Raw genomic sequence first — 25717 nt, 5'->3', positions numbered from 1 at the left:
CCTAATTTTTTAAGACCATTCTGGATGATTATGTCATCATTTAAATGTAAAGTAAAGGCAGCACTACAGTAATGGTTTTTCATTATGAAGTAACCACTAATCCAATATTTTGCATTCAATGCGGTTTATCTTTCCACTGCAACCAAAGTCATGTTCAAGTCAGTTTTTTAAGTCTATTTTTTACTGCTTGGGATTTAGCTTTTATAACCTGTTGTGAGTAAAGAATTTATTAAAAATTGCCTTCCTAAAACTAAACCTTTTCTTAACATTGGAAGCCTGCGGATATAATCTGATCACTCTGCTTATCAGATTTAGGTCTCAGTTGTTTACAGAATTAAATTCAAATCTGTTGAGGATGTTTTTTTTCCTCTAATTTACTAGATTTTATTTATACTATATTTTATTTATTTAAAAAGGGACACATTAATGAATGCAAGTTTAAAAAAAAAAAAAAAAAAAAAAAAAAAAGTGTGTAGTATTAGCATTACTTTTAATTTACATCTTTTGCCCCTTGGCAGGTCACAGATAAACAGTTTACAACACTTATGTTGTTAGAAGATACAAACTTAAAAGTCCAAACTTGTCATGTTTTTTGCCATCCTGATTTCCTGGCGCTCATCATTGGTTACTCGATCCACCTGCTGGCTTCCTAATTGCCTCTGATTTCTCATTCAGTTCACCTGGTTTCCTTTTCTCTCACTGCCTACTTAAGCTCCCTCCAATCCCTCCTTCTCTGCCAGATAATAATCAGACCTATGTCTAGTTTTGTTCCAGCGGTCTACGGATTGATCCTCAGTTGCCGACCTTCTGCTTTATGCCCCTGGATTACCCTCCTTGCCTTGCCCTCGACGGACACCGCAACTTTTCGGATCTTCTGGTTACCGACCCTGCCTGTCTTTGGATCTCTGAGCCTTGTCGTTGCCTGGACGAGTATTTTGCCATCCTGTTTACCTCCCAGCTGTTGCCTGGTTTCTTCTGCAGACCATTCCCCCGGACTGATCTTCTGTTCATACTCCTTCACCAATAAACTGGTCATTTGTCCAGAACTCCGTGTGTGGCTGTATTACGGATCCTCAGGGTAACTCATTACACAAACTAGCTAAAGTAAATATTGTACAATGGGCATTATTTAACCTGAAACAGTTCCCATTTATATTATTAACTTGTTTTTTCCCATGAGCCATGTTAAAGGTCATATATAGTTGAGGATTACCTTTATGTGTATGTTTTGTTGTCTACAAGAATGTATTATAGTTTCTCATGCCGTCTTTTAGCCGCAGCAGATTGACTTTACATGTAATGAAATGTGCAATATTAATGAAACTGCCATTTCCACTAAATCCATTTGAGTGATGTCACTAGAAACATGAAATTAAAAAGCACAATAATGGCAATTTAAAAAAATGTGAGACTCAATGTTCTGTTTCTTTTATTGTAAGTAATTTTCTCTGCCCAACTTATTTGTATCAGTATTTTTTAACTGTTTGTGTGACATGAAAATGTTAACATGCAGTACAACTGCACCACATCTGAAAGAAAAGCAAGGTTTAACGTTCAATGTAAACTTTATCATATGAAGGGGCAATTTCTCATGCCAGAAATAGATTACAATGAAAATCACCAAACTCATCAAACCACACACACACACATTTCAACGGAAGCATGGATGTGGTGGATGAGCTCATAAAGTGTTTAAAGGAGGTTGTGACAGTGGAAGCTACATTGGCATAATCCAGCACTCCAATCAACCATCTGAAAATATTGCAAACTGTTTTGACAAAACCTTTAAATCTGTTGTGGTTATTGGTTTGGACAGAAAGAGGACAACATGATGGCATGAGAAAGGTTGTGAGGACATCATACATCCTATAGGGAAGCAGTGATGATGATGCAAGCAGGTAGGCTGTTAAGTAATCTTTTTACTAAATGGTGGAGCAATGATAAATATTTTTGTCTACTGAGGTCGTTTTTTATGTTTAAACAGAAGTTTTAGATGTGAGAATGTTCCACTTAATTGCTTTTTTTTGATCAACTCAAAAGACGAACAAACAAACAAAACATAAATTTGAGGTTAAAAGGAAAACAGGAACAAAAGAAACCCTGAAGAGCATTTCAGCACCAGGGACAGCAACACACATGCAACAAATCCAGGTTTTGTCTCTTTTGACTTCTTTTACACAAGAACAATATAAAAAATCTAAATGTGCAAAGTGGAAAAATGGTGTATTTAGCTTTGATTGCTTTTTCTGAGAAAAAACAATCAGAGGAACAGATAAAACTGAAGCGAACTGTGATCGCACTCTTCTGTTTTTCCTGATACAAATTTAATCACACAGCACATTAGGTCCTCGCTGCTTGCTGCGAAAAACACTCATTGTGAGTTTTTCACGGTAAACAGAACAACAGTAATGCATATTTGCACATATATTCGGGACACTTTGTGCTCAAATCACAGCACAATATTTATCAAACCAAATAATTTTGAGATCAATTACATTGAATAAAATATGTGTTAAAAATTTTAGAATGAGATGAATGTTCAGTACTGGGAGGCATGCGCAGAAGAAGAACATTTCAGCCTGTTTTATATGACCATGCTGGACCCTGAATAGTAGCCCTTCTTTGCTTGTGTTTTTTTTTTTTTTTTAACCTCCCGTCTTAATCACCAGTGAAAGTTAAAGAGATTTTGCTTTTAAAACATCCGTCCTTTCCCACATCTTTGGAACGAGGTCATGTCTTCAACGTGGCATCAAGCCAAGACATCGGCTGCATATTTTCACACACTGGAAGGAATGAAGGTCCCATCCACCTTTCTAATCAATGCATTTTGTTTAGAGAACTCTAATCATACAGCAACGATACAAAATACAACCTTACCCTTTTTTTCCTCCCCTGCACATTGCATATAATTTCTCTTGTCCTCCCTCCCTTTTACCCCTTTCACCCCTGCGCCACATCACACTCAGACTGCTACTAATAGGGGTTTATTTTTAGCACAAGTGAGGAGTGTGTATACACATGATGGTGATGTTTCACACATTTCTTAGGGGGTGGGAGGGTTAGAAGGAGGAGGTTGAAGGCAGTTCAAGGAGCTGGCTTGTAAAAGATGACACATGTTGAGAGAGCTTTCACTACACAGGAACAGAGGTGTGGGGCAGAAGGGAGATGTGCAGAAGTGATGAAGTGAGAGGGTCATGGCTTCCACCTGAAATCCCCCAGGCACAACAAACTGACCTCCAAGCAGCTGAAGATCAACAGGCTGCCTTGCACCGGATGATAGAGCTTCTCTTCAGACAGATGAGGAATGACAAAAACAGCCTGATGTAACGTATCGTCCAACAGCAATGCAGCTCACGCTGGCCGAAAATTGAAATTTAATCACTTATTTGTAGTTTCATGCCTTTACCGCAACCTCTCCTGAGAGGAAGCTTGAGGGCCTCTCGGGGGAGAAAAGTCGGTAACTGGCTATCAATCATCTTGGATATCAGAAGAAGAAACTGTGGATGCCACGTCAACGTAAAAGGTTCATTACCTGGCAGGCAGACCAAGGCAAAGCGATGACTCCAGCAGATTGGGACAGAGTGAAATGTGGACAGCATGGAGCAGATTAGGGCTAAAAAGTGGGACTAACGCCAGAGAAAACAAAGGATAATAAAGCAAGCAACAGATATACACAGGGATTATTCAGCATACACTGAGAGTACAAATAACTACTAACCAACTGTCGCTTTTCCTTAAATAACCTGATCTGGAAAGCCACCGCTTGTGCATAAAATTGGCAGCACATGTAAAACAAAGCTGTTATTTTTAACTTCCTGCAAGGCCTCCAGGCTTTGACCTTGACAAAGGAGTTTATTTTTAGTCCACCTTTTTATCTTCATTATGAACGTGCGAGTCAGGAGGTGACAACAACAGACGGAAAAGGATACGAGTGCAAGAAAGATAATTTAAGTGTGAATCTTCTCGTCTGGTGACAAAACAAGTGTGAGTGCTCCGACGTGATAGACGGTTGCTTTTTTCTCCTCTTTTCTGTCCCTTTTTTTTTTTTTTTTTTTTTTTTTTGCCTTGACACTTTCCACCCTACCTTTCCTTTCTTATAGGTATCCTTTCTTTTACTGCCATGCAGTCACATGACAAAACAGTTGTCAACTTTGCCTGCAGCGAAAACAGTGATCACAAGTGAAGTGGAACAAAACGTTGTAAACTGATGAAAAGATCTCTCTTTGTCTCAGCTCCTGAAAGTTAACAAAAATGCTTCTTCGATCTCGTTTCCTGCTGGGTTGTCATATTGCCTATTAAGCACTGACATGAGGCGACACCCAGCTCAGTCTGTCACTGTGTCTCCTCTTTACCCCGATGGTAAAGCACACAAGCGGGCGACATTAGCTTAGAATAAGTTATCCTAATGGTAATGAACGATTCTCTTCCCACTGAGAGTGTCATTACCACATACTGTGATATGACTTAGAGCTCCATATGCATGCGTGTACAGGAGCGCCCATGGATCACACAACCCCCTCTGCCTCTGAGCACTTGTCTGAATTTGCGATCACACTCAGCCTATGTTTTATTCATTCAGCTTAAAATGGATGTTTAGTGTCAATTTTTGTCACAAGGAAAGCGTCAGACAGGTTTGTCAAAGGGAAGAGGGTGTGTGTGGAGGTGACAATGCTTAACTAAAGTCTACAGGCGCGCAGGGGAGATGCATTAAGAGGAAATGCAGAAACAGTTTATACACCTCATCTCAGTAGTATGACGGCTCTCTCGTTTATGTTTAATCGGAAGGCAAACAACCTTCAGACTACTAAACACTGAAATGTTGAACTCTGAATATAGAAACCTCATGAAGTCAGAGCAGCTGCAACACAAACTCCTCTTCAGTCCATGTTGCAGAGTTTTCATCATAAAAAACAGTAAACAGCAGCACAGGCTCAAGGACACAAGTGCACACAATGCTCTGCATGTTTTTTGTCAAGGCTGCTGCTTAGACTGAACAGTTGATAACACAATCACTTTGATCAGAGCCACAAGTGGGCTGCAGAAAGAATGAGTCTATGGAGCACTGTGTCCCTGTCAGTTTCAGTCAATATGTGTATTTACCTTTAGTGCTGTGAAGTTATACATAACCCTGGCAAAGAGAGGTGGAGCTACAAATGGACGGAGTAATCAGGCATTATTAATTAGAAAGTAAAAAGTTCTTATAGCCTTTGGAAGAAGATTAACACCCACTTTCATTTAGAAAAATGTCAGCACCGCTAACAAATGACTTCTACTCCAAGGAAGGAAATGAATGCGACTATTTCGTGGTGCTCATATGTATACTCTGCAGCCCTTGTGAAAGTCTTTTTCCGGTAAAAAGGGCGCAGAGGTTGCTGCATGTTAACGAGCTAAACTCTGCAAGAAACAAACATCCTCTGTAGAAGTTTGCTCCCTGCAGCGTGGATTGTTTTTTAATCCATATCTTTCAAACTTAGCAATCTTCAAACATGATTCATTTAAAAGAAGCATTACATAACTTTCCAACGCTCAAACTTTGCGTTCCAGACTCGTTTGATGGCATCTCGACCTCCTTTAAGTACATTTCTGGAGCTGCTACTGTCCAGCAGCGTCCCATAGCTGAGAAAGTCAACTATAAGTTTTTCTTTCTGTGTGCCGCATGTCATTAAGCCAGCGTCTCACTTCACACACCATGTCACACACATGGAAACACAGCGGCTGTTTGGAACGTATAGTGACTGATTTGGAAAAAAAAAACAAAACACAGAAATGCAAAATTGGAAGTAAAAAGAAAAAAGAAAAAGACACAAGAAGATAAAACAAAGCAAATTAAGATAATTTTACTGGCTGTAGGAAACGCGCAGCACAGGATACAAGATGGATGGCGAATTAGCCGTCAGTGGGGGGTGCACCACTGAGAAAATCTGCAATGGTTCTGTAGTGCGTCCTTAAGGCTATTCATTACAAACTAATGTAATTCACAAGCCAGTTAGTATGGACTTAGTGTGAAATATTGACTGACTTTTTCAGGGTAATTTGTTATCGGGGGCAAAACAAGCAGAAATTATTTATCCAAAAAACTGAGGCTCAAACTGAAAATACAGCTGTAAGAAGCTTAAAACACGCCATCACACGTTTAACCAACCCCACAACAGAGAGGAAACATGGAGGTGACCAAGCATTTCCTGCAGCTGGATCACTACTGTGGAACCAGTGAAAATAATTTTTTCATTATTATTATTTTATTTAATTATCTTTTTATACTTGATTGAACTTTTTCTTTTTCTGGCCAATCTTGTTTTTATACTTTTTTTTTTTATACTTTTATTCTGGTAAAAAAAAAAAAAACACCTATCAATGTTTTTAAGTGCTACATGAATAAAGTGGAGTTTAGTTTTGGCACTATTGATGACAAAGAAAACATTAATGTTGCTTTTCTGACAGGGGAAAACACTTACTGTTTAAGCAAAACTGCTGCCTTTTATTTTTACTGTAGTGGGAAAACAATATCATTAAAAGGCATCATGAACAACAAATAAATCCGTCAATACACAAAATAAGATCTAGTATTAAATAGCACCCCCACTAATATGACCTGTTTGTCTTATTTGATCAGTATAATCTTTGGCAGTGCAGATGTAATATTTCAAGTGGAACTATTATGTGCATTTCAGGCTAATTTATTTTTATTTCTGAGCCCAGAAGGGCTGGGATTGATCGAGTTATTGTCACAAATCGCTTTATTTACTTCAGACCGACCCTCTCCGTAGGCTGTCAGATCAGCCTGTGGGCAAAACGTGTGGATTGAGACTCTTCCGCATTAAGCCCCGCCTCCCGCCACTGCACTACATCGGGAGCGCGCACCGCACCTGCTTTCACCGTCATTGTAACGTCTCATAAACAGAAGGATTAGGCTAATATGAACTCAATAAAAAAAACAAAATCCAATGTCAACACATAGCATACAGCCCTACATGTTGGAACCTGAATCAGACCCTGAAAACGAAGTGGAAAACAGCAACCCACAGCAACGAATGCAGCAGGATGTCTCTCTTTGGTAAACTCACCAGCCATCATTGGAAATAACTTTATCAGACGTTTTCCACCCGCCTGATGTTTTTGTACATGCCCTTGTTAACCAGTAGAAGGTAACCAATCACCGAACCTTATCCCCCGGGACGTCACAAGGATTTCCAAGTAGAAAAAACTCTCTAAAACGACGCGTTTTTTGTTGCCATGGAAACCGAACGGAAAGAGTGCTGGAACTCAAACTCAAACTCAAAGATGCATTTAGGTGATAAAAAACGGTGCCGTTCACATGTCTGATGAGGATTTAACACTGTAACACTGTAGAAAGCTCAGAAAACTCCAAATACCATAATAGCACCCCTTTAAAAAGAACAATACTTGTTTCTTTACATAATAAAAAAAATAGAAAAATTAAAAAAAAAAAAAAATCAAAATATTAAGTAGTGATAATGTACCCTTGTGAGGACATCACAGCTGTAAGTTTCAGAAAATCGTCTTTGCTGCGTCTGTTTTCTGTGTCGCTGTAAAAGATGGTGGTTTCTTTATTTGCACGGTTGCCTTTAACTGTAAACTTCCAAACTAAACCAGCACAATGTTGCACTGACTAAAGGTCTGGACTGTTGGCTGATAGAAGCAGCACCATGGTGGTACAGTAGAGTATATGTAGAGCCTGAAAATGTAATGTCATCTTAGACATCCCTCTACATTCCAGAATGTATTCACTGCACAATGCACACTGTTAAAAAGAGAATGGTAATTGGAACATAGTTAATAAGTCTGATTAGTTTATATTCCTCTTTCAAAACCAACAAAAACCCAACATCTTAACATCAACCTTATTATGATACAGCTTTAAACGGTTGTCGAAGGCTTTTTATAGTTATAAACTGTATTCATAGTGTAAAGCACTTTGTGTTGCCTTTTGCATGAAAAGTGCTTTAGAAATAACATTTAAAATCTGAATTTGAACAAGCTACAATTACTACTTCTTTCCTATCTAAATGTTGAACAAGACACTGCGCCAACAAAGCAGAGCTATGACACCATGATGGGGACAATACCGTCTACGTTATGTTGGAGTGTTTACATTAGATTAACACAGCGTTAAAAGACTCATCAGGATGGCTTATAGAGATCCTGCTTACTTAAAGCCACAACAGTCTAAAATATGCAAAGGACAAGGAAACTGCACACAGCTAGTTAATACTTGCACTTACATGTTGGTCGCCAAATAAGTTAAAAAGGTTAATTGCACTTAGGATGTTGTCTCACTGTTAGGAAAAGTGACACAAACAGTATGCCATGGTAGAAACAGAAAAACATGAATGCATACACATGCTGGTAAGGTCTCTTCCAGAGACTAATGAACTAAGCTGGGCAAAATAGGGTGGAAAAAAAAGAGCAGGTGATTACATTTGAATGTCATTCACAATGCAAAAGCACAAAACACTAACAGGGTGGGCAACATGACAGTATATATCCTTTGGAGGATAGAAAATATCTATAGTTTCAAATGAGGCTCTATCATTTATGTCACAATAAGGTGCTGTACAGTATTTTACATCAAGATGCGCTTTACGCCATGCAAGCTGCAATATGAAAACAAACATGGAGAAAGATGGTAGCGGATGCGTTTCAGAGCAAGGTATAATTCACCAAAAGATGACCAGCTAACTAAAACTGATGAGCCTGTTCATAAAAGAGGGGAAATTTCTGTCGCATGGATGCGGTTTGGATCTAAAAAGAATGTGGAATGACAACAGACTAGCTCACAGTCCCGACAAGGAACTAACTCATTTTATCACCTGTACAAGAATCAGGATAAAGAATACAGAATAAAAAATAAGGTCAACGAGCAAAAGCCGCAAAAGCAGCATCAAGTGGTGGTGAAAGGACTCATAATAAACTTTAGATGCAAATGCTGCAACAGGTATTTATCCGTAAAACATCACACGGCCATCGTTCCTGGAGGTGGAAGATCACTGCTGCTGTTGCCAAGCACATCTGACACACAACTAATGACCGACACAAAATTACACAAAAAAATTTTATGTCGTTATGTATATCGTTATGGGGATATAAAATGAGCTGTATCGGGATATGAGATTTTGGTCATATCGCCCAGCCCTACTAACTGAACACAATCTAACTCCTGACCCCAGGTCAGTGGTGTGGCAGACAAAAGGTTGTCAGGTCTAATTAAAGACACACAGTAGGAGAAAAATGAAAACAGAAAAAACAGACAAAAAATGTGAGCGTTTTTTAACACTTTTCGCAGACTAACCAGTGAATAGAATCCAAACTATTACCCAGGAGGGCTTATAATGTCACAACGTGTCCTTTTTTGGCATAAGTTAAATCAAGATTAGGTTCATACACTATTTGACGCCCGAGTGAATTCTGTCTCTTCACGCCTGACCTAAATGGCATGTCCCTCAGCACCTTGGATCAGCCAAAAATGCCACAATACTCAAATACCAAACTCTGAATGGCCTTGATGAAATCCCTATGTAGCACAGCCATTATACAGTTCAGCCCTCCCTGGCTCTTGCTGCACCGAAGCAGACGTCTCTCTCTTTCTCTCTTCATCTCCCATTGGAACAGACAAGCAGGAGCCAGTAGTCATGGTAACTCCATTCTGGGTAAACTTAAGGATGCGTATGTGCTTACACACACAGTGTTTTTTGTTTTTTTGTTTTTTTTTTAAATAAATACTGCATAGATGTGAGCAAATGTACTTGGAGACTTTGGTAGTTAGTTAGTAGTTTAAATTGCAAGTAATTTCTTTTGCAGGCAATATGTCCAATTCAATGATTTCCTAATGCATACGATAAATAAGAGTGTGTGTTTATGTATTTGTGTGTGTCTGCCTGTATGTATGCGTGAGCAAGACAAACAACAGATGTCAGGCTTCATTACTACAATTATTTCCACATTGTCATACTTTTTAATGGGCTTGCATTTGGAAATTAACACAGAGAAAATTAACTAGGGTTTTTTTTTTTAGATAATTTATTAAGTTAGTATATTTGCTCATCATTGAAATAATTTATTTTTGTAATGTGCATGCTAAATCAGAAAATATGAATTAAAATGGTACAATTTGAGAATGTTTCCTGAATTTTTCAAAAACTTTTTTGTGCCCACTTCAGATTGTTCTTGCGTTTGCAGCTTCACGTTACAGAAGTACTCATATCAGAAAAATAAAATAGTGTCCACTAGTTTGGAGCTGGTATCACCACAAAATTCCTGAATGAATTAAGATGAAGCCATTTCAGGCCGCACTTTATTTGATTCAGCATATTTCAGTCACTAATTTAGCTTGGTCAGAAACTAAAACTTCAACTTTTACCATATTTTCCGGGTATGTTAGTCTAGTTGACAGATCTATGATAACATCCTGACTGCTATTAAGCTGCCTCGCATACATCAGATGAGACTTTTACTCTTTTGCATCACATCACAATGAAAATATTTAATAATACGAAGTTTGGAAGAGTTTTTTTTTTTTTCCAGAATCAGCAACTGAATCACAATCTGCCATTTTTCACCATCCATATGACCATCATGAGCAGGGCTTTGGGAAAGTGAGGGCTTCAATAGACACAGACGTTGGAAACAAGAAGTGGCAGAAGATTTTGCAGGGATAGAAAATGAGAAAGTTTCATTTCTGTTTTTAAAACTAAGCATATTAAACTATTATATAAGGATTCTTCAAACAAAAGTAACATGCAAATAAGAAAAGCTCAGTTTCTTTATTATTTAGTGATTCATTTGCCTGATAATAATATAAAGACTTGTTCTTATACACTGCAAAAACTGAAATCTAAGTAAGATTAAAAATCTTAAATTGAGTACACATATGCTCATTTTGTTAAAGGTGGAGTATGTAAGATTTTCAATATTTTCAAAATAAATTAACTAAAAAAAATAACTACAATCATAATTAGATAGATTTTTTTAGACATGTAGGTTCCAATCTGTCCATATTTGATGTGTTATTAAATTACAAGTTTAATTAATGACAAAGACCCTTTTTAAATGTTTACCTACCAGTAAAAAAAAAAAGTGCTTTTTGTCATTTGTCATTATTTAAACTTGTAATTTAATCACACAACAAATATGGACAGACTGGAACCTACATGTTCAAAAAACTATCTAATTATGATTGTAATTATTTTATTGATTTATTTTTAAAATATTGAAAATCTTACATACTCCACCTTTAAAGGTAAGATAATTCTTAGTTTTTATGCCAGGAATTCCTCTTGTTTTAAGAGTATTTTTACTTGTTTTGGGAAGTCTTGACAAGCCAAAGTGTCTTGTTCTGTTGGCAGATAATTTATCTTATTTTAAGCAACATTTACCTAATTTTTGTTTTTTTCTTTTCTTGTTTTTTAAGGCTGAGTTTTTGCAGTATAACCACACAGGATTGTTACTGTGGCAAATGCTGTTATTTTTATTTCTTTTGTAAAACATGTCATTGTTGCCATTTTTGATCAAGACATACACACACGAAATGTGTGTATAAGTGAGAAAGCTCCACTTTAAACATGCCAAACTGCTGCTTGCAGAGCACGGACTTGAGGCTCTGCAGATGTCAGAGTCTGAAGAGATAACACGGAAAAAAGCCAGGGTGGAGACGAGCGGCACAATTGTCAAATTAACATTCACACTCTGCTCTTTTGGCAAGGTCATGCAAACACAGTTTTACCTCCACCCTCAGGATCAGCTGCTGGAGTTTAATAGAACCACAATACACTGTTGTGTCGTCCCTGAGGCAATGTGTGCTGCTGCTTAATATAACTCTAAAGAAAGATGAAGGGAAATCGGTGTAAAGCTCGGCAGCAGGCTGACAGTAGACAGTAGTATCAAAAGAAAATCTAATGTATTTCAAGTTCTGAACTAATCTAACATCTGTGCACACATTAGCATAATAAAGTTTTGTTTAGCAGCAGAGAGAGAAGCAGTGAGGAGAGGAGGATGGGCATGGGTGAAGTAAAGTCATACCGAGAAGCTGGATGAAAGGCTGGATAAAAGGCAGCATGTGACTTTCTCCCACTGAGTTTCTCAATGGAGGTGGAATGCCACATGCTTCCAGAGAGAGGACAGGAGGAGAGAGAAGGACGGAGCTGTGAAGGAGAGACATGGTGTGTGGAAAGGCAAATCGAGAGAAGGAAATTCAACCTCAACAGCTTTCTGATTTATCCTCTGCATTCTGAGCATTTATTCTATTATTATGCATATGAGGCGATCCGAGCGAAAAATAAATCTACTGTTTGCTCACAAGAAGACATTCTGTAGACATGTCCTGTAGACTGTGATGAATGACATCTTTAGGCTGTTTGATGGCAAAGCTTTCTACAGTCTCACTACTTGGAGATAAAACAAGGCTCTTGGATGGACTGTATATACACAAGGACACACACACTGCGAGTCACACTTCATGAAAGAATCCACATGATTTTGATCTGCGGAAACGAGAAGAGCACCTTGTCTGCCGTCACTCAGGTTGAAAAAACTGAGCAACACACACATGAGATCTGAGATGTGCAGATCACAAACCAGATCTGAACACCTTTGTTAACTTTAGTTGCAACCATCCCGCTTGAGTTTAGCGATCACTTCAAGAATCAGACCCCACCAGCAAAGCTCAGGGTAGGGAAGAGGAAGTTCTGGGTGCCTACCTTGGGTAAGTGTTCCCATGAGGAAGCGGTAGAAATAGCGAGCCACCTTGGTGAGCTGCCGCTTGCACCTTTTCCTGCACTGGCTCATCTTGGTGCAGCTGTGGAGGTGGAGGTGATGGTAGTGATGGTGGTGTTAGTCGGCTAATCTACCCAGGGAAGCGAGCTCTAAAGGTAGGAGGGGGAGAAACGGTGCGCCAGTAGTGTGTGTGTGTAAATGTGAGTGTGTGTGTGTGTGTGTGTGTGTATGGATGAAAGTCTGACTGCAGCTGCCTCTCTTCTCCTCTCCCTCACTCTCCCCTTCTCTCTGTTGTCTTCTCCCCTCTTTCCGTCTCTCCGCGCGTCTTTCCACCTGTAGGGCGCTGGCTGTCAGTCAGCCAGGGGGACTCGGTCTCCTCCCCCTCACGTTCTGAGAAGCGCTGTTCCGGCATCCCATTGGCTGGCAACAGAGTGTGGCGGAAAATTACGGACCGGCGCACATGTGAGTGTGTATGTGTGTAAGAGGCAAATACTACGAGGAGGCCGGCTTGAGTGGCAGGTGGCGGTTTTTCTGGAGCTGCATGCTGCACACATCTTGTTGGTATCCATCGTTTCTGTTTTTTCCCTCCAGTCGTGGCTCATAAAAAAGAAGACAGCCTGAAAGTGTGTTTGTGTGCTTGAGCCGGCAGGAGGCTGAGTAAAGTGACAGAGGAAACAAAGCAAACCCATTAATTAGCATCACACGCACCATCCCTCCCGTCCCCGCTCATTAACAGTATTCATGAAAAGTCTTCTGAAAGAAGAAGCAAAAGAGGAAAGTGACTTTACTTGAAGAGACAGGTAGAGATGTGGAGATGGAGCGAAAAGGGGAATGTATAATTAATATAGTTCAGTCTTTCACCAGTGTGGTAAAATTTCAAAACAGAATGAAAAAAACAACAGCTTGATAAAAGATGGAAGAAACTGACAAAAAACCAAAAAAAAAACCAAAAAAAAAAACAGCCTTTACCAGCCGTAGACGAACGGATTATTATGTGCGGGAAAAACGGCAGAGAGAAGAAGAGCTTTTAAATCCTATGGGATTGAGAAGGAAGGGTGTTTATGTAAAGCCTCTCTGTCTTATCACTCTGCCTCCAGTCTCTGAACGCTTTCAGAGTCACCAGACAGGGAAACACACTTACCTTGTTTTCCCTGCTGTCACATTTTTATTGTTGTCCCCTCTACAACTCCCATCTCAACTGCTGCCACTCCACCTTTATCTACTCTCTTTCTCCCTGATGTTGAATTAAAAGTGATTACCGTTACCCCAGCAACCCCAGACCCCATGGATTTTTCTGGTAGTCAGAGCGCCAAACACACACACACACACACACACATAAAGACATGTACACACCTGTCTGCTTTTCGGGTCACAGAAAAAATCAGTTAAACATAAAGCAAACGCGTCCTTTAACTTCTCTTTATGTCCTTCACAGTCTCTACAGTACCGTAGCTGTGGAAGAACCTCAGGTGTGACTGCGAGGAATCAAGCAGACAAACACTATCCGACCAAATGAAAAGCCATGATGTAATCAGGTAACACAGAATGACTTTATAGTTTTATCTGAGAGAAGGGATTTTAAAATAAAAAAACTTAAAAGAAAAAAGAAAAACAAGAGCAGATGGAAAAAGCTTTACTTTAACTACCTGTTCTAAAAAAAGACATAAACTTCTTATTTATTATTGAAGTTGTATAAGTGCTGTATCTGAAATGCAAAGTGTTCACAGCCATATGTCCCATCTTGTACGTCCTGATGCATCCAGCCAGCTGACATTGCCGCTTAGCTCTAATTACATTAATAATAGAGCAGCCAATAGGACGTTTTGGAAAGGGGACGCTTCGAAGGTTAGGTAAAGTGCAAAAGATCACCACATGAACTTTAAACACAAAAGGAGGTTAAATATAATTAAATTACTTTAAAGCAGCTAAAGTCATTAAACTGCTACTCCATTACATAACTTGTTCATCTTGATGGAAACAACAGCAAATTCAACAATGTTTGAGTGTTTAGTAAAACCAACTTAGGCTTAACTTCAAGATCATTGTGCATTCTGTGCGTTCTATGAGAGTTTAAAAAAAAAAAAGTAATTCAGCATCTTCTATTGATAGATATATTGTTTCATTACACATCCATATCTACTGAGATTTATTTTGAAAAATGATAACATGATGAAATATTGAAAACAAGTTTGATGATCGGCCATCAAGTGTTTATATTAATCATCAAATGTTTATTAATCGTTCATAATAAGTTTTTTAAAATTCCTTTTAGTAACAGCTGTTTACATTAAAGGACACAGCAGCAGACAGAAAGGTGTTGGAGAAGTTTGATGATCCAAGAGCCGCTCGCAGTCAAACATGCATGAACTTGTGAATAGTTTATTCACATGGACCAAGCCTTCAAGCACTGTCCTTACAGGTCTCCCTGCAGAGTCTATCAACTGCAGTTAATCCAGAAAGCTGCTGCTTGAGTCCTCACTAAGACCAGAAGAGTGGAAGTTTTAACTCCAGTCCTCCAGTTTCATGTCTGGTAAGGACACAACTTCTGTTAGTTTATGAAAGTACTGGATATGTTAGGGTTAATATACATTCAGGATCTACTGGTTTGTTATGAACTGGCCAGATTGGTCATCTGGGTCAAAATTACTTTCTGTTCCCAGAGTCACAACTAAACATGGAGCGGCAGCACTTTTTTTATGCTCCTCATATGTGGAAAAAACTGCAGGTCTGCTGAAACTCTCGCTGCTTTAAATTTCGCATTAAAATTTCTCTATTTGCTGACTTTCAATAAAACAAAAGGTTTTTTTCTAATGCTAATTTTTATTTCTTGGATTTTAGCTTAATTACCTCCGCCAAGTAGGTTATGTTTTTGTCGGCATTTATCTGTCTGTCTGTCTGTCTGTCTGTCTGTCTGCAACATAACTCAAAAGGTTATGGACGGATTTTCATGACATTTCCGGGACTTGTTGGAAATGTGAAAAGGAAGAAGTGAAGCAAGGACTTTTCTGGATTTCAAAATAAAAAGTCTATATCATGTTTTAAATAACACTGAGTGGTTAAAGTGGTTCAACAAAATTAGCAGACAGTGTGTTATAACCACTGTGTCACCATCTGGATCATGCTATAAATAATATGAAGCACAGCTGACCAGGCAGCACACAGCCTCTAGTCCAGATAAAAACAACACATTTTTGCACAGCCTGCGTATTTTTTTATGGAAAGTAAATTTATACTTGGCCTGAGCTGGAGATTACATTAATATGATATTTTTCTCATGACAACACATCAATAGTTTTGTATTTCTTCAACTTCTGTTTCCTTTTGTTTGGTTTCAGTTACCATTTTGGCTTTCTGCTCATTTTACTTTAGTTTTTTTTTTTTTTTTCAATTTAAAATGTATTGCATTTATCTTCATCTTATGTTTTATACACATGTGTCTTCTGATTAGAGTTATTTTTATGGACCAGTTTTGGTATTTAGGGTTAGGGTCAGATCAGACTGCAGATAAAAAGTGTTACTAATCCACTTTACAGTCCCTCATTGCCACACAGTGGTGAATTTAGTAAACAGTCCCCCCAGTGAAACTCACTGTTGCACATTACTACAGGTACAGTTATGTTGTGTGCGCAAGTACTGAAGACAGCACTCAGCCGGGCTTGTCTTCTCCCAGTACTCCCTGTTTCCATCATCTTGAGGGTGTATGCCTGAATCTGACAACATGTTATGAAATATTAAATAATTCACACTGCATTGCTCAACCAAAACAGATAAACTAAAAAACATTTGCAAGTAATGAAGAGATCTAAAATCAGACTAATTCCTGCAAGCTTAGATGTAAAACTGCTAAAAATTCTCATAATATAGTGGAATCGCATTAATATTTACACTGTTGATAATATATACCAGCTTCCAGAATGTCCTGCAAGATTTTGTGCATTACACAAATACTCAGCTTTGTTCCTGCTATAACTAGATAGGAAAATTATGATAAATTCTTCAATACTGCACAAAATAGTCGTGCATTCATGCAGACTGCTTGTCTCTTCAACCTATAAATAATTGAAACTGATGATCCCTCAAGAAGAAAGCACACAGACATTTTCTCACATAAATCCATACACATACGGAGTAATAAAACCTGTGGAACTAAAGCAACACATTGATGGATCAGTGTGGCATAAAGTATGGCAGATATGCAGTGGTAGGTGATCAGAACACACTCACTCCTGCCATGCACACACACTAATACTCACATTTGAGCACAAGACTTGTGATCTAGTGGTGAAATATAAGTGTTTCAGGAAAACAGCTTTATCTTATTAGGAAAAAAAAGGCAGAAAGAGGAGATAAATCATGAATTCTATTTCTGGGGTTTTAAATGAAGTGGTTATGCTGCATAGCACTGGTAACTGAAAGGCATAAAGCAGTTTTTAGAAAGAAGAAAAACAACAAAAAACACTTAATACTGAAATTTCACAGGATAAAATGGAAGAATAAATGTTGATATTCTTAGATATAATTGTGAGGCAGATCATGAAGCTACTCTTGTCTTCTCTTCTTTTCATTTGTTGGCATAACTGTTGTCATATTCAGCCCACTGGTACTAATCAAAATGGACTGTGTGTGGACCAAACACATACTAACTTCAAGATGCTGAAGGTTTGTTTTTGGCGCATTACCACCACCTGCTGATGCTGTTGCCAAGTCTGTGACCATTAGATGGCAAACCAGGGTCCCTCCTCTAGATGAACACTATTAACAGAGGTAACACATTCTAAGCAGTGTGAACTTAAGTTACTTTTTAAAGTGTCTCTTAAACATAATGAGAAATATTCCTGGATATTTTGATACTCTATAGATTATTTATGTATTGCCAAATATAAAAATTCTTTTGCAGTTGCTTTTAATGATATATAACATGGCGGCTCAATTTGGTTCAACTCAGTCCTGCAGGTTTTTTTCATAGGCTGTTTAATTTGAGTCAGGCATGTTGCAGCAGGTAAACACCGAAAACCTGCAAAACAGCAGCCATTCTGGAAGCAAACTGAGTCGCATTGGTATATAATCTGTGTAGAAATACAAAAAAAGCACAATAGCTATAGTATACACATTGGATCATTTTACATCTGACTTATTACATTTAAATGTAGGGGACTTAATGTAAAACACATTCAATTGTTAATGTCAAGCGATAATAATCATTAGGAGAAGCAGATTTAGAGGCCAATCAAGTTTATTAATTGCAAAGTTACAATTATAAAAATGTTGTTGGTTACAATATTATAAAGCGGATGTATAACCATGGTTTAAAAGGATGTGAGATATCTAAAACAAAGATAAAGAAAAATGTTTTCATGTGTAGTTACATTATGAAACAACCTAAATAAAAATATTAAAACCACAATGACTAAAGACAAAAATTTATTGAGAGGGGTTCTATTGTTTTGCTCTATTTGCTCTGTGCTAATGTTAATATGGTAAATCAAGTGTGAAAACGGAATGATCTTTCAAAAAATAGAAATTAAAATCATGTTGGCCTGCAGCTGTTTCTGGTAAAATTTTATATTTGTTTATTACATGGTTTGTGTGAACAGATTTTGATATTCCTGTCTGTAGCAATTATCTTGTTTGGAAGACAATTAAATTTCTACATATATAAATAAAGTATTATAGTATAAAATATTATCACAGATGGTAGTACCTTCAGATTCCCACTATATGTTTAAAATAAATGTTTAAAAGGCAATATAACATGTTAACACAAAAAAACAAAAAACACTCAAGTGTGAAGATGGAGAATGACTTCTGAAATGTTACCAGGAAGAATGAAACTGAGAATTTATATCTACTTTACTATGGGATAATTTTCAGAAAACTCTGCCAACAGTCCGCTATGAGCAAATGTGGCTGTATTATATAACTATTCAGACATTTTTAGTGTCTAGTTAGTATAAGAGAATTGCACTTATTTATTTTTAGTGGTTGACTGATAGTAAGGTGTTCCCTTGGCTAAAACCAGTTTTGATGCCACTGTTGTCATAAGTCTTCTGGTGCTGCTGTAGTCTTCATCAGTCTTCATCTATGTTTGTCTGCTATATACAACATGTTGATAATATAACTTTATCCTGCTGGCTGATGAGTGGTTAATGGTTCCTCACCTTCTGGAAAATACTCAAGATGAAGGCCTTTAAAGTTGAAAACAAACAGCAACATACAAGCCTAAAGCACAGCGCTAACATTACGTATAAAGCAGACTCTGCAGACATGTGACAGGTTTTAAGAGCATATTCACAATCTTTTCTGCAAAACTGAGACCCAGTGTGCATAGATTGTTTTTCAAGACTTTCCTTCCAGAAATGTGAGTCACTAACAGCAAGATGTTTAAGCTGTAGCAGAGCTAAATCAGGGCAACAGCACATTAGCAACTATTACCAAAAAACCTCACAAAGAACAACATTCCCCACTGCGGATGCTTTCCTTATAGGTTATTATGGGTAAGAAATTTGCTTATTTGTTCATTAATTAACTTTTAATGTCTAGATGGCTACTACCTGACCAGAAAATACATACAGAGGTTAAACAGAGAGTTAACAAGTAGAATTAAGGGTTCATTGGTTCTGGATCTACATGCTGTTTGGCTGATAAAAACCACAATTTGGGTGGAAACGCTGGAGCAAATTTTTCCAAGCAGGAGGATAAATCTTTCAACTAACCGCACCTGACTTTCCTTGTCTTAGTACATTTCTCCTTGTTGAATACAATTTCATGCTTTGTGTTCAGTAGCATTCAAATGCAAAGGAAAAGTGATATGAAAGACAGATTCTGTCGTCAATTAGAAGACCATGGTTTTCCACAGATATGGAAGTGAGGCAGCAGTCTGAGTAGACTTCCACATGAACACAAAGACAAACAGGAATTTAGGAGGGCAGATGTGACTCTGACACTCTAGTCTCCACACACACACACACACACACACACACACACACACAAGCATGCATGTATTTGTTGTTAATACTATTTATGAGGCAGGCAAAGGCACCAGCTGGTGAAATCCACTCAAGACTCTTTTCACTGAGAACATGTGACTTTGGTTGAGAAGAAGAAGAGAAAGGGAGGGGAGAGTGGAGAAAGGGAGGAGCCAGAAAGAGGCACAGGTGGAAACACTTGTATGTGAAGATGCATGGCCTTAAAACACACACACACACACAAAAATAAAAAACGGATAATGTGGCATTCATTTTTGTTAAAAAAAATTTTTTTTTTAAAAAGCGGAGAAGTCATCCAAAATTGTATCTCTTCTCCCCCTCCGCCAAACCTCAACATGCTTTTAATGACACGTTATCTTTAATGTGTTGTTAGTTTATCTGAGATTACATAAGTCAGGTCTGAGTAAAGTGGACAGAAGCCAAAGAAAACTGCATTGTTCACATAATGACAACCATAAATGCTTCTCTAAAGAAGGTGCACAAACTGTGAAATGTCTCTAAGGACGCTCCATTGTGTCAGTTTTTGAGGTCAGAAACGGTTTTGTTTTGTGGTTATGAAGAATAAAAATGATAATAGCTAATCTAAGAAAAAACAGGATTGAAGACTCAGAAAAAGTGGTAGAATTAGTTTGTCTCCCGCTTTATTTTCCTGTTTGCTTTTTAAATAAATAAACAAATTCAGTAGTCTGACAACCTGTTCAGGGCAAACCCTGCATATTAACCTAATTGCTGCTGAAAAGCTCCAGCTACCCTGCAACCTTGTATAGGAATAAATAGATATGGACCATGGAGAAGTGTCAGTTAGCCGTCGGTCATATGATTAATATGAAGAGGCATGAGACTGCTTTATAATCCAACAAGGAGTATGACTCTTTATTTCTATGTACTTTCCAACCAATATCACATTCCACACAGATACAGCAGGCTTTTATACTCTCTTGCTGTCAACCTTAAGAGGATCAGCCCATGAAGGTGGGGCTACAATTACCAACCACAAAATACTAATACCTATTTAAAAGCATTAAACACAACAAAGCATAAATATTTACATATAAACATCTCTTTTTATATATACCCATCAGTCAGTGACTATCAAACCTTGTTACATACATAAAACTATTTAATCTTTAAACTCCATCCCCCTCCTTGTTAATATGGTCCATTCCTGCAGCTCTTAAGCAGGTAGTTGAGCCTACTTCCCTCTTTTAGCTCCTGCGCTTCTCCAAGACCACAAAAGGTAAGTAGTAACCTTAGTTGTTAAGAAAATAAAACAAATGTTTAGGAAGTTTTCTAATCAAGCAATGCTAATTAAAACTCTCTTCACAGAGGAAGGATGGCCAGTCCCCCTCCACAAACACCTATCAACATTTGATTTTAAACATTTTCAATAAACAATTGATCAGTGTGCTTACTCATTGTCATCACATACCTTTTGCATCAACTATAAAGCAGTACTTGGTGATGGAGTCACACACGTCCATCACAAGAAGTAAATAAACCAACATGTTTTCAGAGGTCAATCAGAGAATAAAATTTGGGATACTGCAATACAATGGTTTGGTACAAGTTGGAAGATAATACGCGATGACGTATTTATAATCGAAGGCCCACCTGTTTTCTTTCATCATACATGACATTGAAAAATATACTATTTTATGCATGATTCATTATTATAAAAATACAGAGAGAAAAAAAAATCAGACAATATCCCAAAATATCTGGCAAATCGTGATCTGAGAGGCATTTGGTGTAATCCAGGTTGTAATCTGTCTCAACCATAATAATCTCACTATTGTATGCAGATACAGATGCAGTGGGTTTTTTTTTTTTTAAAAAAAAAAAAAAAAAAAAAAAAAAAAGCTCCTAACAAAATTCCTTTTAGAAAAGACTTGATTATAAGTTTTTGTCCATTATGTTCAGACTGTCAATAACTAATGATGACAACAACACCGAACGCTTCAGGAACTGAAATAATGAGTAAAATGTAAAAGCAATGCAAGCTGATTATATAGTTTGAACAAACTATTTAGTAGCGATACACCTAAACACTCTGATTTAAAGTAAGTTGTTTTTTTTCCCAACACCTGTCAAGTGGTGCAGAAACCCATTGGCAGAGCACATGCTTCATGATGCTGCTGCCATCTGCAGGCAGAAAGCTACACAGCCACAAAGTCAGGAGCAGTGATCGGCCCCCAGGCCAAACAGATGGTCTCACTGAAACCACAAACTTATAAAATTCAAACACACATACACTTCAGTTTCGCACTTTAATGAAAACCAGAGAAGAACACAGACTATTAATGAATGTGCAGTACTGTAAGCAGCTAATGATGCATGGCTCTTCCAGCTGGGCAACAAATACTATGTCTCTGAATATTAATGAATATTCATTTAAAGCTGTTCCGAAGATAAGAAAATATGGGCTAATTATTCCTCTATGTGCATGAGCGAAGATGTGCATATGTGTCTAGGAGCACCTCAAGAAGGGATTGCTACCAGGTAAAGATTTTATATTAGATTCAAGATAAAGTTTTCTGTGTAGGGTCTCACAGCGAACGGACTGGTGTACAAGTAGAGCCTTCAGAGCAACAGCAAAGAGTAAATGGTTGAAAAAGACACATAATATATGAGCCAAAAACACAAATACATTACAGTATTAAAAATAAATCTAATGTGATACTAATGAAAATATAAAACTTGACCACATTGTTTTCAATTAAATCCAGCAATATAATGTGTGACACAAGTGATACAGCAATGCATCACTCGTGTGATCACTCGTTTATATACAGTTTATATACCGTTTATATTACAGTTTCATATACTGTTTATATATACAGTTTATTTACAGCTTATATACTGTTTTATAAACAGCTTTCAGTTTCATATAGGCCAATGCTTATTTGGTTTTAAAGGTACAACTCAAAAAACCTTCCCTGTGACTGGAAGACCATTAATTGTGTTTCTATGATTTTCACATACATATTCTGAAGAACTAAGGGCCAGAAAGGAATTCGGCACCAAAATAAACACAATGGTTTTTAATAGTTTTTTCCTGTACTAAATGGGTTAGACCAGTAGAGGGCAGGTACACACCAGTAAATCCAGACTTTCTGTGAGTCTATCAAATTATAGCCTAAAAACATACTGGGTAAAATATTTTTAGACACATTTAAGTTTAGCAAGCTTGGATTACACAAAGCAATCAGTGCATTATGTATTTAATAAAATATAAAAAAGACTGTGAGACTGGTTGTCATGAGATTATCATCCAAATTAATAAAGCCAACCTGTATATTTAATGGTACCTCAATGACTAAATATCTGCCACAATTCCACTAACACGACACGAGAAGACAAAGCATGAGAAGATACATTTTTCTGTGCCAATTTCAGCATATGATGTGCTTTGCTCCTTGCTCTGGGCATTAGGATGATTTGTCCATCTGTCTCAGTTCAGTTCAATGATTGTGGGAGAAGCTAAGAGATCATAGCAGTACATCCCAAAGTCAGGGACTCGTAGGATGTAGAATGTGAACTAGAGAAATAAAAACTTTACTGTGCGACAGTGGAGAAATAAGCAAATCAATAAATAATCAACTCTCTTCCACTCCATATTGAAGCTACAAGCACGTACAGGGTTGTACTGGTCTAACCTTTAAACCCACTGGGACCTCCTCAGGTATTCTCTCAGATAAAGCCAGGGATGACGTTACAATTGTATGGGCAGAAGGTGATGGAGAGAGGGCCGACCCGAGGGACACAAGAGTAAGAAATATCAGATAGGTATAAAGAAAAGGAAATGACTGGAGGGGCATGAGGTCTGAAAATAACCCATGAAGAGATAAAGTGGCTTTCTCACTTATTTTAATGTCAAGCCTAACACTGGAAAAAAAAAAAAGAAACCACAAAAATCACATGCTGCTCCTTCCACCTGCTTCAAGGCACTCAGCATCCTCATAGCAATGCAGGCGTCAGCTCCTGCTATCATTCCGCCTTTGCTACATCTTGTTGCCCTCTTGTTTTACATGTTATCCTGTAACACAGACGCTGTATTTCCTCTGAAGCCTGTGTCTATCTGTCTCTTGCTGTCACACCCAACCTCTTGGCTGCTTGACTGCTGTTCTTCCCCCTATTTTTCCATGCTTGTCTGAAGGCAGGCAGCAGGTGTTTTGTGACTCGAAGATCAGAGAGCCTCAGAGAGATGGAGCCCCTCTGAGCTCGGCTGTGTAGGAGGAGGAGAGAAAGTCTACACTTCCATTTTCAGAGTCTGTCTTGTCTTTGCAACGGGAGAGAGCGCTTATCCCACCCCCAGACCACAATTCCACCAGTCTAAAATCAGTGCATGGGCTTTATCCGTATAAAATGCTCATACATGTCTCATGCGGGCTGCAGGGAGCCTTTTTTATTAAGAAGCATGTGAACTGCTTGCTGCTGAGTTGAGGTGCCACTAGGGAGAAACACAGCGTGGGTGCACACATGCATAGACTAATATGGCAAATGTGGAGAGGAAAAAGGATGGGTGAGATAAAGCAAGAGAAACTGCAATCATCAGGTCCATACTGTGTAAAGAACATGCACAGTTTTACTCAGGGTGTCTCCCTCACACACACACAAATGCAAATAACATGCACACACAAAAGACTTTACACTGTTTAAGTCGAACATTTCTGGTGTAACCCAGTTCCAAAATTTCCCACTCTGACCTAAAACTAGAATCAGATGCTGACTCAAACACCAGTGTTGCTCTTGTCTCTTTAGCTTTGTCATCACTATTAATATAACAGTCAGTAGCTAATAGCTAGTCATCTCGAACCGATAATGAATTGCTTGGTGGCCAAAGTTGTCCCTGTCATGCATAAATGATGAAGAAAAAGCATTTGTTTTTTTCCCATGCAACACATTAGTTCTACAGACCTGTCTTTTTATTTCTTATCAGTGAGTCATCATACAATAAATAGAGTTAAGTATATTTATAGTTAATTCTACAGTGAGTAAAAGAAAAATATACCATCCACATAAACACACTAGAAAAGACAGGTTTCCACTGTAGTGGATACTATGCACGAAAGGGTTAGTGCCAGAGCTTGATCATTTTCTCATGCTTTTCTGTACATTTATGTTGCTACACATTATTAACATTTTGGTAATAGAGTTGTCCTTTGATTGCAGCTTTGTTTGGCTGAGTGATTATACTACAGAATTGCCTTCTATATCTGTATTCCCAGTATGATACTGGCCAAAGTTAAAACAAGAGCTGACGAAGTGAACATTGTGCTGTTTTATGTTGTCAGTGGAAGACTGGAGTATTCAATAGTAAAGGCTGCTTAAATACTGGAATTGGCTCTCATGAGCCAGAGTGCAAAATATAACAAACAAAAATGGTTTATACACATCTAAAGGGAATTCATTTGCTAACTGGGATAGAAATATTTAACATTCCAAGTTAGGGGTATGGAGGGACCACGTTAATAAATAAGTCCAGGTATACACCCAACTTTCACACATGCAATAAAACCTTTTTTGAATGATTACATCTGAGTTTAGTGAGTTCCAGTTTCAGGTCAGAAAATGTAGGAACTCCTTACTGACCAGGCTGCATTTTATTAGCAAGGTAATTTGATAATAAAGCATAACTGCATTATTCACAACTGGTTTACTGATACATGTCGTTATTTACTATCCTAAACTGAATTAGTAACAAAAATTTTATTACAGCAGCTCTTGACCTTAAGTGTGTGGCAGCCATTTTGGTTTTTTAGATCAGATTTGGTGCGGCTCCTAAATACAACGTACCACCATGTTCTAATGCGGCCTTTAAGTTTAATAAGAAATACCAAACTTTGAGCTGTTGAGTTTTATTCTCTGTTGTCATGGCATCATTGTCGTTGTTAAAATTGTTCGTTTCACAACTTGTGACTTTTTTTTTTGGTTTTTCTTTTCTGAAAAGTAATCAAACCACCATTAACTGGTCAGGGGCCCTTCTGAGGCCAAACTTAGGC

The 25717-nt window shown here is 37.9% G+C and overlaps 1 protein-coding gene across 2 annotated transcripts in view; it reads right to left on the bottom strand.

Annotated features, from left to right (window-relative positions):
* The window catches only part of LOC306762828 (A-type potassium channel modulatory protein KCNIP2), a gene marked incomplete at both ends in the record, with an annotated part of 103484 nt that overhangs the window by 35408 nt on the left and 42359 nt on the right, over positions 1-25717 (bottom strand). The window contains one exon of one of the 2 annotated variants that reach the window (XM_079249457.1): positions 12714-12801. The exons of the other annotated variant lie outside the window; for it this stretch is intronic. Coding sequence (XP_079105583.1) covers positions 12714-12801 — 88 coding nt within the window. Of the gene's footprint in view, positions 1-12713; positions 12802-25717 lie in introns of those variants that run through there. 2 annotated transcript variants of the gene reach the window in all.

Source organism: Telmatherina bonti (genome assembly GCF_933228915.1).
Source record: "Telmatherina bonti genome assembly, chromosome: 11".
In the NCBI taxonomy this organism is placed as follows: Eukaryota; Metazoa; Chordata; class Actinopteri; order Atheriniformes; family Telmatherinidae; genus Telmatherina; species Telmatherina bonti.
Note: the sequence above shows the minus strand (reverse complement) of the source record. Positions and strands in the feature narration are given on the sequence as shown.